Consider the following 17,800-nt stretch of genomic DNA (forward strand, 5'->3'; position numbering starts at 1 on the left):
ATGACCCAAACTGCCCGGGTGTGCGCAGACGCAGAAAGATCCAAACAGCCCGGGTGTGCGCAGACGCAGAATGACCCAAACAGCCCGGGTGTGCGCAGACGCAGAATGACCTAAACGGCCGGGGCGTACGCAGACGCAGAATGACCTAAACGGCCGGGGCGTACGCAGACGCAGCATGACCAAAACTGCCCGGGTGTGCGCAGACGTAGAATGACACTCAGGCACACCTACACCAAGAGTGAATGCGCAGGTGCAAACACTCTGTCCGCTAGATGGCGCTGGGATTGCAGCAAAGGCACCAGCATCTTAGCACAAAAAACAACTTTGCAAAGCAAACATATGCAAGCAGAGTGCTGCAAGCTGGCACAACTCCTACTGTAAATTTCTATCGACCCCCGCCTACTCACCAAACTCCTTCCTCTCATTCTGCACGCAAACATAGCAGATGTTTAGAAGTTTTCCGCAAACGAAGTTGCTGTGTTGCAGAACGTCCATTGATTCATGAACTTTATACATAATTGATAAAAAGGTATTAGGACTGTGGATTCTGCAAAATAAGCTTTTAGGCATGTTGACAACATGCAAATAAATATTCTGTTGGGAGTTAGCCACGTGGTGCAAGGAGTTTGCAGATTTCAGCAAAATGGCAGAACAGCAGCAGAGGAGACAGAGACTGCCCAAATTCAGCTCAGATGAGCTGGAAGTATTGATTGCAGAGGTGACTGCGCATAAGGATCAACTTTTCAGTCGTGCCCACAGACTGTCACAGGGAGAGCGTGACAGGATATGGCAAGATATCACTGCCAAGGTCAACGCAGTCTCACAGGTCAAACGGTCTGTAAAGGCCATCAAGACCCGTTGGGATGACCTTATGCGGCGCACTAAAGAAGTTGCCTACTTGGCACGAGAGGCACATCAGATTCAAGTAGAACCTTCTGGAGCAGAAGATCTAAACCCAGAGGAATGGGGGGTCCATCAGGTCATGCATCCTCAGTCTATACTTTGGATGGGTGGACTGGATCCTGCAGACTTTCCTTACTGGAGGGCAAGTAAGTGTTTCCCTTCAATGAATTCATCATGCTTCTAAATATCATTTAATTTTCATTCTGTTTGTAACTAATGGACATTATAGAGAGATTAAATTATCATTTGAAATAATATTTTGCTTCACTTTGGGAGGTGCTGATGGATATTTTCTAAACAACCTGTTCAGAGATGTTTTTAAGCACCTCTGGAGCAAGTGGGATTTGAATCAGACCTCCTGGCTCAGAGGTATGGACACTACCTCTGCATCATTGCTAAATATCATCAGATTCATAAAACAGAACCCCAGGCTACTGTTCTGGAGATATTGATTTGAATCGCACCAGACGATGGTGAAATTTGAATTCAATAGAACCTGGATTAAAAGCCTGCCTGGTCATGATCAGGAAAGCCACTGTCAATTGTTGTAAAACCCAACTGGTTTAGTAATGTCCTTAAGGTTAGGAAATCTGCCACCTTACCTGGGCTGGCCTACACATGACTCTGGCAGCCTGTTAATTGCCCTCTGAAATGGCCTAAGCCATTCAGTTGTATCAGACCACTCCAACATCTCAAGAAAGGAATGGAAGTTCTCCCCGTGTGGTGCAGATTCGATGAGCCGAATGGGCTCTTTCTGCCCTGTAGGAATTCTCTGATTCTATAACAGCACTGTGTCCCCACACACCATGGACAGCAACTGTTCCCCCAAGGCAGTAAGGGATGGGCAATAAATGGTAGCCGAGACAACGATGCCCATAGCTCAAGAATAAACAAAACAAAATGCAAGTACATTGGGATTGTTAAGTTACTTTTTGTGTAAAGAAACTCACCAGGAGATAGTTATGAAATGTGCGCTTCCTTTTTCCACGTTACAGTAATGACTACACTTCAGAAAGTAACTCACTGTCTGTAAAGTAACTCACTGTCTGTAAAGTGCTTTGGCATGTCCTGAGTTCATTGAGATGCTTCATACAAATAAAAGTTTTTTTTCTGAATTCATGGTCTAGACATTCATGTATTGGCTGGGCCAAATGACCCTTTTGTATGTTGTACTTGTACGTGCCAAAGTTCAGATATGAATTGACTGAATCCAAACTGTTTAAATAATTTCAAACATAAAACTAAAAAATATATTCCCACACCAACTGGCATGATAAAAAGCATAAGGGCTCAGAATCCATGTTCACACCTGGATTGACAGGTTAAAAAAAACACACATTAAGTTAAAATGAACTACTTCTGTCAGGTTTTCCCAGACATAATATGAAAAGTAATCATGTCTCTTGTTTACTGGAGTAAGAGCTTGGCCCAGTCCAGTCAAGCTGTAGTAAATGGATCCATTTCCTGATTCTTTTGTCCTTTCAGTTTCTTGGTCATTGGCTTCTTGTTGAGATCAGAATTTACAGTGCAATTGGAAGAAACATCTTTTCCCCTTTCTTTTAGAATTCCTACAGAGTGGAAACAGGCCCTTCAGCTCAACAGGTCTACACTGACTCTCCGAACAGTCTCCCACCCAAACCCAATATGCTATATTTACCCCTGACTAATGCACCTAGCTTACACATCCCTGAACACTATGCGCAATTTAGCATGGCCAATTCACCTAACCTACACACCTTTGGATTGTGAGAGGAAACTGCAGACATGGGGAGAATTTTCTTTTATTTCAAAAATATACTTTATTCATAAATACTTTGATGATCTATACAACTGGACATGCCGTACATATGTAAACATTCCATTTCTTTGCATACCAAAACAGAGTAATCATTCCTATTTACAGGTCGGTATGATTACATTTTGAGCTGAGGTGTCAGCAGAGCCCAAATGACTGCGTGGGCCCCCTGTTCTTCTCAGACAGGCAGATGTTACAAGGTGGTCTTGCCCCACGTCGCCTTGGCAGCAGTTGCCCCAAGCTTCAGCGCGTCCCTCAACACGTAGTCCTGAACCTTGGAATGTGCCAGTCTGCAACACTCAGTCGGGGTCAACTCCTTCAGCTGGAAGATCAATAGGTCTCGGACCGCCCAGAGAGTGTCCTTCACCAAGTTGATGATCCTCCAGGCGCAGTTGATGTTCGACTCAGTGTGCGTCCCAGGAACAGGCCATAGAGCACGGAGTCCTGCGTCACGGCACTGCTCATGATGAATCTCGACAAACACCACTGCATTCCTCTCCAGACTTCTTCTGCGTAGGCACATTCCAGAATGAGGTATGTGACAGTCTCATCCCCCCCGCAGCCGCTTCGAGGGCAGCGTGCGGTGTGGCTGAGAGTCCAGGTGTGCATAAAGGATCTCACAGGCAGAGCCCTTCTCACCACCAGCCAAGCCATGTCTTGGTGCTTGTTGGAAAGTTCTGGCAATGAGGCATTCTGCCAAATGGCTTTGACAGTCTGCTCAGGGAACTGCTCGATTGGATCCGCCCTCTCCTTTTCCCGAAGGGTCTCAAGGATACTACGTGCTGACCACTTCCTGATGGACTTGTGGCCAAGGTGTTTTTCTTCATAAGTTTCTCCACGAAGGGCAGGTGATAAGGAACGGTCCAACTACTCGGAGCGTTCCGCGGCAGCGAGGCCAGGCCCATCCTTCGCAACACCGGGGACAGGTAGAACCTCAGTACGTAGTGACACTTGGTGTTTGCCTACCGGGAATCCACACACAGCTTGATGCAGCCACACACAAAGGTGGCCATCAGGGTGAGGGTGGTATTGGGTGTACTTTTTCCCCCATTGCTCCGGTCTTTGTACATTGTATCTCTTCGGACCCGGTCCATCTTTGATCTCCACGTGAAGTGGAAGATGGTCCAGGTGACTGTGGCGGCACAGGTTCTGGGAATAGGCCAGACCTGTGCCACATATAACAATACTGAGAGTACTTCACACCTGATGACCAGGTTTTTTCCCGGGATGGAGAGCGACCGTTGCTCCCACCTGCCTAGTTTCTGTCTCATCTTCCTGATCTGCTCCTTGGCGCACGCCCCAGCCCCCCCGAACCAAATACCCAGTACCTTCAGGTGGTCAGTCCTGACAGTGAAGGGGATAGAGGATTGGTCGGCCCAGTACCCGAAGAGCATGGCCTCGTTCTTGCCTCAGTTTACCTTGGCCCCCGAGGCCCGTTCGAACTGGTCACAGATGCACATGAGTCTGTGCACGGACAGCGGATCCGAGCAGAAAACGGCAACGTCATCCATGTACAGAGAGGCCTTAACCTGTAGGCCCCTGCTGCCAGGAATAGTCACACCTCTCAGGCTCGCATCCCTGCTGATGGACTTGGCAAATGGCTCTATGCAACACACAAACAAGATGGGTGAGAGGAGGCAGCCCTGCCTGACTCCAGATCTTACAGGGAAGCTAGCTGATTCCCACCCATTGATTGAGACTGCACTGACAATGTTGGTGTAGAGCAGTCTGATCCAATTTCCGATTCCCTCCCCAAAGCCCATTTTGGAGAGGACATCCCTCATATGTGTATGCGATATCCTGTCAAAGGCTTTCTCCTGGTCCAGGCTGATGAGGCAGGTGTCCACCCCCCTGTCCTGCACGTAGGCAATCGTGACCCTGAGGAGTGCAAGACTCTCAGAGATCTTCCTGCCCGGTACAGCACAGGTTTGGTCAGGGTGGATCCCAGAGCAGACCTGACCCAGTTGGCGATGACCTTTGACAAGATTTTGTAGTCTGTGTTTAACAGTGAGATTGGTCTCCAATTTTTGAGTTCCCCCCTCTCCCCCTTCTGCTTGTAGATGAGGGTGATGATGCCTTTCCTCATGGATTCACTAATGGTACCTGCCTGAAGCAAACTGACATACACCTCCAGCAGGTCCCGGCCAATCAAGTCCCAAAGAGAGGAATAGATCTCGACCGGTAAGCCGTCGCTTCCGGGAGTTTTATTCTTTTCGAAGGATTCGAGGGCCTTGGTCAGCTCGTCCAGAGATAGCGGCTGGTCCAACCTCTCCCGTGTTCTGTCGTCTATGACCTCCGTGATAGAGGACAGGAATAAATGGGAGGCTGCGCTGTCGGTCGGCTTCGCGTCATACAGACTGGCATAGAAGGATTTGCTGATCCTCATGACGTCAGCCTGAGATGACGTTACCGAGCCATCTTCTTCCTTCAGGCTGCTGAGCATGGAGCTCTCTTTGTGCACCTTCTGGAAGAGGAAACGTGAGCACGTCTCATCCTGCTCCACAGAGCGGACCCTGGACCGGAAGATTATCTTGGAGGCCTCCGAGGCAAAGAGCGAGGCTTGCTGGCCCTTCACTTCCTGGAGATCCTCCATGATATCGACCCCCATCGTCTGCAGCAAGAGCAGGTTCTGCATACTTTCCTGGAGCTGGGACAGTTTTCCCCACCTCTCTCTCGCCTCCTGAACACCTTTGAGGATAAAGAACCTCTTGATGTTCCCTTTTACTGTTTCCCACCAGTCCGCTGGGGACTCAAAGAGGGGCTTCATGGTTCTCCAACCTGCGTAGTCCCTCTTGAGCTCCTCAATGTTTCCCAGGGTCAACAGCTTTGTGTTCAGCTTCCACGTTCCCTTACCAGCCCACTGCTCATCCTGTAGGCGACAGTCGGCCAGCAGGAGGCAGTGGTCAGAGAAGAACACAGGCTTGACGTCGGTGGTTCTGACCGAGAGCATTCGGGACACAAACAGGTAATCTATCCTTGAGTGAATAGACCCGTCTGCCCGTGACTAGGTGTATCTACGCTGTGCTCCATCTGCAGGGGTGCTGAAGACGTCATGCAGCTTGGCATCTTTAACCATTTCCATCAGGGCTCTGGATGTGGCATCCAGTTTACTGTCCCCCCCGCCGGATCGTCCATCTGCATCAATGATACAGTTGAAGTCTCCGGCCAGAATGGCCGGCCTGGACGTAGCCAGCAACAGTGGAAGCTGCTACAGGACGGCCAACCGTTCACTCTTATCCACTGGGGCGTACATGTTGATTAGTCTTACGGGAGCTTTTCTGTATTTAACATCCGTGACGAGGAGGCGTGCGCCCACCACCTCCTTAACCTCGGAGATGGTGAAGTTGCCTCCCCACAACAGGATACCCAGGCCTGAGGAGCAGTTATCGTTGTCCCCAGACCACACTGACGGCCCATGGGCCCACAAGCTCGACCACCTCCTGTAACTGCTGAGGTGCGGTATCCCACACTCCTGCAGAAACAGGACATCGGCTTTGACGTTGGTCAGGAAGGCCAGCGTTGAATCACATCTCGCAGCAGATTTGATGCTGCGCACATTAATACTGGCAATTTTAATCCCCATTTCTTTTGCCAAGTTGTGAGATTACCCGTGTCCAATTGCCGCTGGTCCTGCCCCTCTGGGGTAGCTGTCTGCATCCCCATGCAGAACACGAACTGCTGGACCCTCGCAGCGCTGAGGTAGCTGTCCAGCTCCTCACTCGGTCCATTTGCCAGCTCCGGTGTCATCGGGCTGCGACCAAGTTCCACGCTGTCTGCTTCTATATCTGACAGCCGGGCTGTCAGGAGGTCGCTGCTCCCAGTGACCTGGAACTGTGTGGCGGTGGGGCCCTCCTGGCTTTCACCTGGCGGGGGTGGTAGCTTCCCATTGCCTCAGGAAGTTCGTCCGTTGGTGGGCAGTTGCTGCTCTCCTTTCTCCCCGCAGCACTCTGCCTCTTCTTTTGGTGACGACCCTCCTTACGTCCGTCCTCACCCTCCGAAGAGCTGTCCGTGTCTTCCCCATGCAGCTGCCTTTTCCCCTTTTTCTGGGAGGTTTGGCGGCCGGGTGGGTTTTCCTCCTCTTGTTTTGCACCAGGATCTATTCCTCTGCCTCCTTCTTTCCCTTCTCCTCCTCCTCCGCCTGTCCTGTCGGAGCATTGCTCAGCAGCTGTCCCTCTCCAGTAGCTATCGTCTGCTCTGCTCCGGCCTGTCCTTCTTTTTGCGTGCCCCCAGACACTGTTCCCTTGCTGGTTTGTGGCCTACCCCCAGCCATCTGCGCGTAGGTGGCGGCCCCACATCTTGGGCAGGCCTTGTACACGTGGCCTGCCTCCCCGCACAGATTGCAGTTCTTGACCTCCTTGCTTTCTTTGGTCGGGTGGCCCTCCTTCTTGCAGTTCCGACAGATCGTGACCTTGCAGTCCGCCGCCATGTGGCCTGACCTCCCGCAGGTTCGGCACACTTTCCCTGCCCTGCATAAGTCAGGTACCCTCTGCTCCCTCTGATAGCAAAGCTGGAGGGTGGGTGGAGGATGTTCCCGCTGGCATCAACCCTCAGGGTTACCTTGACCTGTCGTTTGCTGGTCCAGATCCCGAGAGGGTCAACCATGTCAGTGCTTTCTCCCTCAACCTGCATATATCTCCTCAGGAACGTTGGGACATCAGTTGCTGGAACATAGGGGTTGTACATGTGGATCGTGACAACCCGACTCCTCTGTGCAGGAAGCACACACAGCGGGACCGCCGACAAGATGGAGAACAGCGGCTCACCTTCCGTTTACTTGAAGACCTTCAGGAGCTGCTCGCATTGCTTCATGCTCATGAAGGTGACATCGAAGTAGCCTGCCCCAGGGAAATCCTGCAGGCAGTACACATCCTTTTTTTTAATTTCAAAATATACTTTATTCATAAAATAATTTGATGGTCTGTACAGTTTGTCATGCCGTACATACGTAAACATTAACATACAGAGATCAGAATTTATCATTGTTATATACAGGTCTGTACATTTTTCAATCATATCCCCATATATTTAGCTGAGGCGTCAGCAGAGCCCAAATGACTGCGTGGGCCCCCTGTTCTTCTCAGACAGGCAGATGTTACACTGTGGTCTTTCCCCACCGTGCCTTGGCGGCAGCTGCCCCAAGCTTCAGCGTGTCCCTCAACACGTAGTCCTGGACCTTGGAATGTGCCAGTCTGCAACACTCAGTCGGGGTCAACTCCTTCAGCTGGAAGATCAACAGGTTTCCGACCACCCAGAGAGCGTCCTTCACCGAGTTGATGATCCTCCGTGCACAGTTGATGTTTGTCTCGGTGTCCATCCTGGGGAACAGATCGTAGAGCACGGAGTTCCGCGTCACGGCGCTGCTCGGGACGAACCTCAACAAACACCACTGCATTCCTCTCCAGATTTCTTCTGTGTCGGCACATTCCAGAAGGAGGTGTGTGACAGTCTCGTCCCCCCCTCAGCCACTTCGAGGGCAGCGTGCGGTGTGGCTGAGAGTCCAGGCGTGCATAAAGGATCTCACAGGCAGAGCCCTTCTCACCACCAGCCAAGCCATGTCTTGGTGCTTGTTGGAAAGTTCTGGCAATGAGGCATTCTGCCAAATGACTTTGACAGTCTGCTCAGGGAACCGCTCGATTGGATCCGCCCTCTCCTTTTCCCAAAGGGTCTCAAGGACACTGCGTGCTGACCACTTCCTGATGGACTTGTGGTCAAAGGTGTTTTTCTTCATAAACTTCTCCACGAAGGACAGGTGGTACGGAATGGTCCAACTACTCGGAGCGTTCTGCGGCAGCGAGGCCAGGCCCATCCTTCGCAACACTGGGGACAGGTAGAACCTCAGTACGTAGTGACACTTGGTGTTTGCGTACCGGGGATCCACGCACAGCTTGATGCAGCCACACACATAGGTGGCCATCAGGGTGAGGGTGGGATTCGGTGTATTTTTTCCCCCGTTGCCTAGATCTTTGTACAGCGGGTCCTTTTGGACCTGATCCATCTTTGATCTCCATATAAACTGGAAGATGGCCCGGATGACTGCATCGGCACAGGTTCTGGGAATAGGCCAGACCTGTGCCATGTATAATAGCAATGACAGTGCCTCACACCTGATGACCAGGTTTTTTCCCGCGATGGAGAGTGACCGTAGCTTCCGTCTGCCTAGTTTCTGCCTCACTTTGCTGATAAGCACCTCCCAAGGCGCACGCCTTCAGATGGCACATCCTCTGCAGCGAACCCACAAGAATCGAGCAGAATCTTCTTGACGAACACTATCCGATCGACCGGTGTACACTCCTCCAGGGTGACTATCCACTCTGACTATGTTGCGAACGCCCTGGACCGTGGTGCGGGCAGCTGTTGAGGCCATAGCTCTGAGGTTGGCTGGTCTCCGAATTGGCGTTAGGCCGAAGCCAGCATGAAGATCCGCCAATAGCAGGTCAGCACAACCAAACGATCCTCCAACATCCAATCACAATCCAGTGATGATCTCCACTAGCTCTGATGACTCGCAACTCGACCCCCGTCCTGATAAGAACAGACATTTGATCTTAGCCAAAAGGCCAAATGTTCAAACTCCACAGACGGTCACCCAAGGCTCAAATCGAACCCAGGCCCTTGGTGCTGTGAGGCAGCAGTGTTAACCAGAGCCACTATGCTGCCCGTATGACTGCCTGTAAATTTTTCACCTGTAGCCCAATCAGATTTAGTGTGATTTGGTGCAGTCTAAAAGCTCACTTCCCTCTGTCTAAGCAGTAGGCTTTCATCCTAATCTGAGGGGAGTAAGGCCTACTGTTTGGATGTGAGTGATCTCAATTTGCAAATCAGACATCTGATTGGCTCCTGAATGAGTTTATCAAGTGGAATTCAGTTGTCAGCAGTTTGTTTTGAACCTGATCTTGGCATTCTTCACCAAGGCTGTATTTTATGATTTTTGATTTGATTTATTTTTGTCACAAGTACTGAAATACAGTGAAAGGTATTGTTTTGTCTGATAACCAGACAAATCAGACCTTACATAAGTATATCAGGGTAATAGAACAGAATGCAGAATATATTTTTACAGCTACAGAGAATCATGGAAACCCTAGAGTGTGGAAGCAGGCCATTCAGCCCATTAAGTCCACACCAACGGTCTGAAGAACATCCCACCCAGACCCACTCTGATGCCCTATCCCTGTAACCTTGCATTTCCCATGGCTAATCCACCTAACCTACACATCTCTGGACACTATGGGTAATTTAGCGTGACCAATCCATCTAACTTGCACATCTTTGGACTGTGGGAGGAAACCAGAGAGTGTGGAGACAGTGAAAATGTCAGCCAAGGGTACCAAGGGTAGAATCAAACCTGGGTCCCAGCTAATCACTGAACCACCATACTGTTGTTTGAGAAGGTGCAGAGGAAGATCAACTATGATATATGAGAGGTCTGTTCAGAAATCTGATAACAGCCGAATCTGTTGTTGCGCATATTCAAAGTTTTGTATCTTTTACCTGATGGAGAGAAACAGAAAAATGTATAACCGGGGTGGGGGGGATCTTTGATTGTGTTAGCTGCTTTCCTGAGACAGCGGTCTTAGGCAGAGCAGATGCCATGTCAAACTGTGATACATCCAAAATGATTTGGAGGTGCTAGTGTTGGACTGGGGTGGACAAAGTTAACTTAAATCACACAACACCAGTGCAACAGGTTTGTTTGGTATGTTCCAAAAACCAGTACTTCCAAATAAACCTGTTGGACTATAACCTGGTGTTGTGTTATTTTTAACTTTGTATACGTAGTTAGATTGCTCTCTAAGGTGGGTGTAGAAGTCATTGTGCACTTACTGAATTCCCTTAGCCTTCTGAGGAAATAGAAGCGGTGGGGTGCTTACTTGACTGCAGCATCAATGTGGATGGCCCAGGACAGATTGTTGCTGATATTTACTCCCAGGAACTTGAAGCTCTTGACCACTTCCATCTCAGCACCACTGATACAGACAGGAGTGTGTCCTAAATGCACCTCAAGCCACTGTTTTGTTTTTCCAGTGAGTGCAACACTGTACTTGGATCATGAATTTCCCTTGAATTGAGACTTTTCATGTGACCCTTATAATTATGAGGATGGAGACACTCCCAGCACATCCATCTCGGGTGGAATAAAACATAGGCTTGGGAAATGAAAAATCAAATTGCAGAGGGCTCTCCCACAATTTCATGTTTAAGTAGAGCTTTGAGATTGCTGAGGAAGCCACTATATAACCTGGGTTTGTCTATAAATGTACATAATGTAAAAAAAAACAAGAATGGAAATGCACAGATATAGTAAATATGTGAAAAACATATTTATTTTTCAATTTGTCAATACCTTACTACAGCCTGGACTTGTGCATTAAACGGCACTGAAAAATATTGGGGAGTTAGCAGTGGTAAAAGTCTTCTTTTGCTGTTTAGTGTGCAATTTTCAGACAAGGGCAATACAACCTACCATCACATCAATGTAGCTAAGACTCCTTTCTGGGTTTTCCTGCTGCAATCTCACGTCCTAGAATCTTTCGACAGCTTTCACTGTTTTAACCCTGGAAACTGGCAGGTGGGCATTCATCAGGGTCTAACTCCACATCCTCACCATAATGCCATGACTTGAATTGGCCCAGCTATCCATCACTGCAGCTGTATTGCTATGGCCCTGGCTCTTTGCCAGTGTGATTCCTATTGCCTGCAGCATTGGTCAGAGTTGGGAATTCTCTGCCGCAGCTGGTACAGCCACCCTGCTTGGATCAGATGGTTAGGATCACATGGTTACATTACCATGTGTACACAGACTTGATTAACGTGAAGCTACCAATCTGAAATTATTAGATTTCTTATTCTGCTGCGAGAATGGCTGACAACTTTATCACAGTCGGAGTTTCAGGTTATCTGGATTTGACTCATGATTTCACTCTACACTGACCCAATGCACCAGTACCTCTCCTATTGTTTCACTTCTAGATATGGATTCAGCTCCGCATATATCAATGAGATTCCTGCTCGTACGAATTCATTGTGTATATCAGAATCAGGTGCAGCAGGATCAGTTCAGATATGGAGCATGCTTTGGAGTTAATTGATGATCTTAGTTTCTGTTACTGGATTGCCAGTTTTAATGTGCTTCTATAAAAAAAAATCTGGCATGCAACTGCCATATCAAGACTTGGTCACACAGTTCCCAGCCAGCTTTCCAGTGTAATACTGAGGCACTGCTACACTCCAAGAGCTGCTGTCTTTTGATGAAATGTTAAACCATTGTCTTGATGGTTCATTTGGATGGTCAAGATCCTTGGCACATTTTTAATCAATATTCAAATTAGTATCACTGTCATTTATCGCATTATTGGGATATCTGGCACAAAGCAACTGCTACTTTTACATAAATCACACTTCTAAAGTATAGTGAACTTATATGAAATGTTTTAATTTGATTGGGGTGCCAAATTAATTCAAATATCATATAGATGTGGTAATATTGATTTAAAAGTAGAAAGTCTATCCTGTCCCCATGTTGATCTTACATTATTGTAGTGCCCTATATCATCCTCAGCTCATCCCAAACTGTTGTGCATTAGATTCTGTTTGAAGTGTGAGTGGTTGAAGGAGATGACAGCACCTTTACAGTTAAAATATTGATCAATCCATGAAACAGAAATTGAAAGATAATACTTCCTTGCAGATTTAAAATCAGAGTGGTCCGAACAAAATGCAAGGCTGGACTTTATGGAGGAAACAGTTCCAAAGATAAAGAACTGCTTCAAAGTTGAATACTAAATCAGAAGCGGAACAAATGATGGGTATATGAATAGGAAGGGTTTCGAGAGATATGGGCCAAGTGCTGGCAAATGGGACTAGATTAATTTAGGATATCTGGTCAGCATGGATGAGTTGGACTGAAGAGTCTGTTTCTGTGCTGTACCTCTCTATGACTTTTAAGTTGCTGCACTACTAAATTTAATAGGTTCTATAGCTGATTATGTTATAAATCACCGGAAGATAAAGGTAGGTAGAGACACTAAAGAATAGCAGCCGTTGACAACAGCAAACATGCCCAAGCACTATTCGTTTGGTTTGGTCACTTTTTGTCATTTCCTGAAGTTGTTTCTCAACTTGATTCATTAAGAATGTTTCGAAGAATAACGAAGAATCTTTCCTTAACAATATGTTATATTCATTACTGAGTTTGCCTGATTCTGTGAAACAATTTTTGATAGTATGTCTCAAAGAAACTTTTCTCCTTATGCTTTTCAGACTTTTTGAGGAAGATTGAGGACACAGTATGCTTTCTTGCTCAATAGTCTGGTTTCCTTCACCTCAATGATTGATGCATTCTCTACTATCTGACATCCTTTATGTTGTAAGATTAATTGCAGCTGTAGATTTGCAGGTTATAACTTCTTTTTTTCAAGCCTTAGCATTTGTTTGAATAATCCAGTCATACTTCCCCCTGTATCAAGCTTAAATTGAGTACGATATCCAGTGACATAAGTAAATTCAGTCTTTTCGATAATGGTGGATCTCCTGTATGCTACAGGAATGCTTTGAGTATCTCTTCCAATGGAGTTATATCTTCACATGAGGGTTTCTTTTTTAACGGAGATGGCTGATCTAGTGTATTAAGATCTCTATGTTAGTACGTCCACTGTTCTGGAACTTGTTTCAGACCCTACACATCTTTTGGATTTTACCCTTTTTTTAACAGATGCAATACACTTTGTCACAGCTGAACACTGCTTTTAGCCTGTCAGGCATTTTATGTCCCACCACATTAACACTGACTCGAAGTATTTGATCTCATGCTTTTTTTTTGTTGCCTTGTCATATATCTGTTTAGAATGTGTGTGTGTGTAATGTTAATAAAGTTCTGTACTTCTTATATGGCAAGGTTGTTCTTTTCCTGTGAGGAGTTTTCTGTGATTTTCCCTCGTGTCTGCTTCACGGTCTCTGCGTGATTTGTACAGTTATGTTTCCTTTGGTCTGTAATCTGTCTGACAAAGACTGACCAAGTATTCCTCCATGAATTGTGACCTTTATGAACTTGGTCTGCAAGGTTCTATGTACACAGGTTTCAGCTAATTTGGAGTGGTCACTCATAAAATTGTCTCTGAAATCCATCTTGCCTGTTGAAGAATTGTATTTGTTCTCAAGTAAAAGTATTGCCAAAGTTTTTGGGCGGCACGGTGGCACAGTGGTTAGCACTGCTGCCTCACAGCTCCAGGGACCTGGGTTCAATTCCCGCCTCAGGCGACTGTCTGTGTGGAGTTTGCACGTTCTCCCCGTGTCTGCGTGGGTTTCCTCCAGGTGCTCTGGTTTCCTCCCACAATCCAAAGATGTGCGGGTTAGGTGAATTGGCCATGCTAAATTGCCCGTAGTGTTAGGTAAGGGGTATGGGTGGGTTGCGCTTCGGCGGGTCGGTGTGGACTTGTTGGGCCGAAGGGCCTGTTTCCATATTGTAAGTAATCTAATCTAATCTAATCTTTTTATAACATAATCAAATCTTCTGGTGATTTATAACATCATCAACTATAGGACCAATTAAATATAGTGGTTAGTAACTTGTTCTGCTTCTGAGTTAGTGTTCAGCTTTGAAGCAGTTCTTATCTTAGTTAAAAATCACACAACACCAAGTTACAGTCCAACAGGTTTAATTGGAAGCACACTAGCTTTCGGAGCGACGCTCCTTCATCAGGTGATAGTGGAGGGCTCAATCCTAACACAGAATTTATAGCAAAAATTTACAGTGTGATGTAACTGAAATTATACATTGAAAAATTGATTGTCTGTTAAGCCTTTCATCTGTTAGAATACCGTGATAGTTTCACATCTTTCATGTGTAAATCACAAAACCTTTTTTTAAAAAGTTGCCTTCTCGGGACAGCTGTTAGCAATGGTGATGGTTAGACAATATGTTGAACTTGTTGGCTCCTTGTGTTCTCTGTCTATGACCTGATGTTTAGATTGATTCTAATCTAAAAAGTTCTTTATCTTCGGAACTGTATCCTCCAAAAATTCCAATCTTGGGTTTTACTAGGAACTCTCTGATTTTGAATGTGCTCGGAAATGTTATTTTTTAATTTCTCTTTTAATGGATTGACAAATATTCTGACTTTAAAGGTATGCACTATTTGTTTATGATTAAATATTGTATCTGCTTGTCTTCTTATATTTAGGAATACAGTTTATTTTAAATCACTGTAAACTTTGCTAGTGATGTATGTTATTTATTAACCAGTCTTTGTTATTTCAATTTCGGAGTTGAACTGTATCAAATTCTTCTAATAAAGCTTGGAATTGTATATACTGGGTATTCTACAGTGATTTACTGTTCTAGCTTTTAAATTTCATTTTCTTGAAGAGCTCATGTATTTTTAAATGGTTTGGAATTTAAAACTTTGCAGTGTGGCAATATTCTCCTAATAAAGCTTTTACAATTCTTCTAAATGTTTTAAAAGTTGTGGAATCTTTTAAATACATTTTCTTAGTAGTGTTATTGTACCCTTCCTTATTTTAGGATTCAAAATAAAGGAATCCTGCTCCTCTTGTTTCTTTTTGGGAAGTTTCACATCTTTTTGAACAAAATGGAGGGTACATGTCATTTTCTATTTTTGGGGTGATTGGCGCATTTTTCCCCTGACAAAATAGCATATTCATACTTGTTCCACTATTAAATATGTTCTGTATTTTTCCTTGCCCATGACGTGCTTTATTCAACCTAATTGTCTTTTGCAGTGACTTGGAAGGTGAATTTTTTTGATGGTTTAAAGGAATTGACATATGTTGACTTTTACATTTCATAAACCATGGGACCAAAAAAATCGGTTACATTGTTGCAGAAGATGATGGTCATGATAAGGGGTTAACATTCATATTACAGCGGTCCCACCCATTCAACTGATGGTTGAGACAAGGACAAAACATAGGTGTAACAGCTCTCAGTGGTCTTCATAATTAGGCAATAAACCTTCTTGTTATCTAAGAGTACCTCTCTTGTGGATACTGTTCACTAATTGCCAGATTGCCAGATAGGCTCAAGATAAAGCAAAGACAAAGGAGAATTGGTGTCAGTAACTTATTCCAAACAACCCTTAGGCAGTTGGTAGAGGTTGCAAATTCCAGAAGATACTTGGTGTCATCATCTTGGAAAATACCACAATGATAATGTTTCAGAATGTATACCGTTTGAACAAAAGGTTGTTTAACTGACTAATTTGTTTATAATCTTTAAAAGGACAGTGTTGCTGTGGACTGTTGATCTTGCTTAATATTTTCCATTGTTTATATTAAAAAAAAGATTGCAATGGTACAATGTGTTGCCAGTTGCACCTGAGGCCAAGAAAGTGTGTATTTTTATTTGAATTGCTGCTACAGACATTTCACTGATGGCCAACTCAGTAATGTCTGTAAATAATTCGGAGCGTGCTGTTCAATTCATCGAGTCAGCCCAAAACTGCCCATAATGCAATATAATTCAAATTTTAATACCATTTAAAATGATTAGAAGGTTTGAATTTTTAAAACACATTATAGGGACCTTACTGATGGAAAACGGTGTTTGTCGGTTCTTGTGATTTAACACAGTAACCTCTAATTGTATTTTTTCCAGTCAAGGAAGAAGGAGGATCCTACGCAGAGGAAGCTGGTCCATCGAGAGAACAACTCATTTGCAATGAGGATGGAGCAAGAAGTTGGACACCATCCTCAGAATCTCCAACTACCCCTAATATGCCACCCTCACTATCAGAGACATACGTTTCTCACAGGGATGCATGCCCACCACCCAATGCCAAATTAGTGAATGAATTTGAAAGGCAACTGCTTGAATCTCAAAACCAGCAGACTGTACTCTTGAGAGATTTTTGGGTAGAATTCCAGCCCCTTATGCGGGATCTCATACAGGCAACCCGGGAGTTAGCTCATGAAACTCACTTAGTAGCTGAGCATACCCATCAGGTGGCCCAGCAGACAAAGGGAGTGGCTGAGAACACCAGAGAATTGGTGCTGCAAAACCAGCAGTTACTCCTTCACACCCAGGAAATGGCACAAAACATCTCAGAGATGCATCTGTCCTTGCAGCAGCATTTCTCCCACACATCCCTTGAGCCACCAAGGCTCATGAGGTCCATGCTCGAACAACCAATCCACAAAACAAATTCAGAAGGCCACTCTCCCATACACCCTCCTCAGCCCCAGAGTCTAGGATCTTCTACAGTGCAGCAACCAGAAGCACTTTGTTTTGCATTAACAAGAAGGAAGTCTAGGACCCCCGAAAAGAAAAGACGATTATTCTGAGGGAGACATGTGACATAGACTACAATGCGTCAAACAAAGATGTTTAATTCTTTACTGAATATATTTTTAAAATATTTTGTTATATTTTTGATTGCAATGTATTGTTCTACTTTTTTTTCTATGTATGTATCAAAATAAAACATCACTTGTTAGTTTTGTTTCAACCATTTTTAAAGAATCTGACATAGAGCAGCATTGTGCCAAATCTGCATGACAGGAAAAGTTACTCTTGAGGTTATAAAAGTTTGATTTGTATTTATGCTATCTTCATCCCTTCTAGGTGGCACACATTACATTATTGGATGATAGGACTAGCAATAGGTAGTTATCATGAAAAGCTAGGACACTGTTTAGATTCTTACCATTTTAAATTTGTTCACATGACATAGGTGTCATTGAGTAGGCCAGCATTTGTCTCCCATCCCCATTGTTACCAAAGCTCTGGCCTGTGCCTCTATTCCTGCAACAAAGAAAAAAGCTTTCCTCATGTTACTGGAAGTGACGTCGTAGAGTGCAGTCCTGTGTTTTGTTTCGCATAACTCTTTGAAGTTCTGGGCAGCAGCCCTCTCCTCAGAAGCCAGTAGGATGTTGGCACATCCTTGTTGAATCCCCACTCTTCAGGCTGCCATGTGTTTGTGTGAATCACCTGATGTCACTTCCTTACCAGCCTTTTCTAATTCCCTCAGGTGAAATAATCTGAATTGAGCCAGGAGTTTGAGCTGGAGAAGGAACAGAGAATAATGGGAAAAGAAGTTTGAGCAGGTGCTAATGGATAGTTTCAGATCCAAGTTGATCTCCTCCCTC

At 45.4% G+C, this 17,800-nt stretch overlaps 1 protein-coding gene across 1 annotated transcript; it reads left to right on the forward strand.

The window, feature by feature from the left end:
* The first annotated feature begins 450 nt into the window (after positions 1–450).
* Positions 451–17,080, forward strand: LOC132827809 (myb-related transcription factor, partner of profilin-like). The gene is made up of 2 exons (XM_060844539.1): positions 451–1,049; positions 16,311–17,080. The coding sequence occupies exons 1-2, from the start codon at positions 644–646 to the stop codon at positions 16,994–16,996; spliced, it is 1,092 nt and encodes a 363-aa protein (XP_060700522.1). The 5' UTR covers positions 451–643; the 3' UTR covers positions 16,997–17,080.
* Positions 17,081–17,800: the final 720 nt, after the last annotated feature.

This window comes from Hemiscyllium ocellatum, chromosome 2 (genome assembly GCF_020745735.1).
Source record: "Hemiscyllium ocellatum isolate sHemOce1 chromosome 2, sHemOce1.pat.X.cur, whole genome shotgun sequence".
NCBI lineage: Eukaryota > Metazoa > Chordata > Chondrichthyes > Orectolobiformes > Hemiscylliidae > Hemiscyllium > Hemiscyllium ocellatum.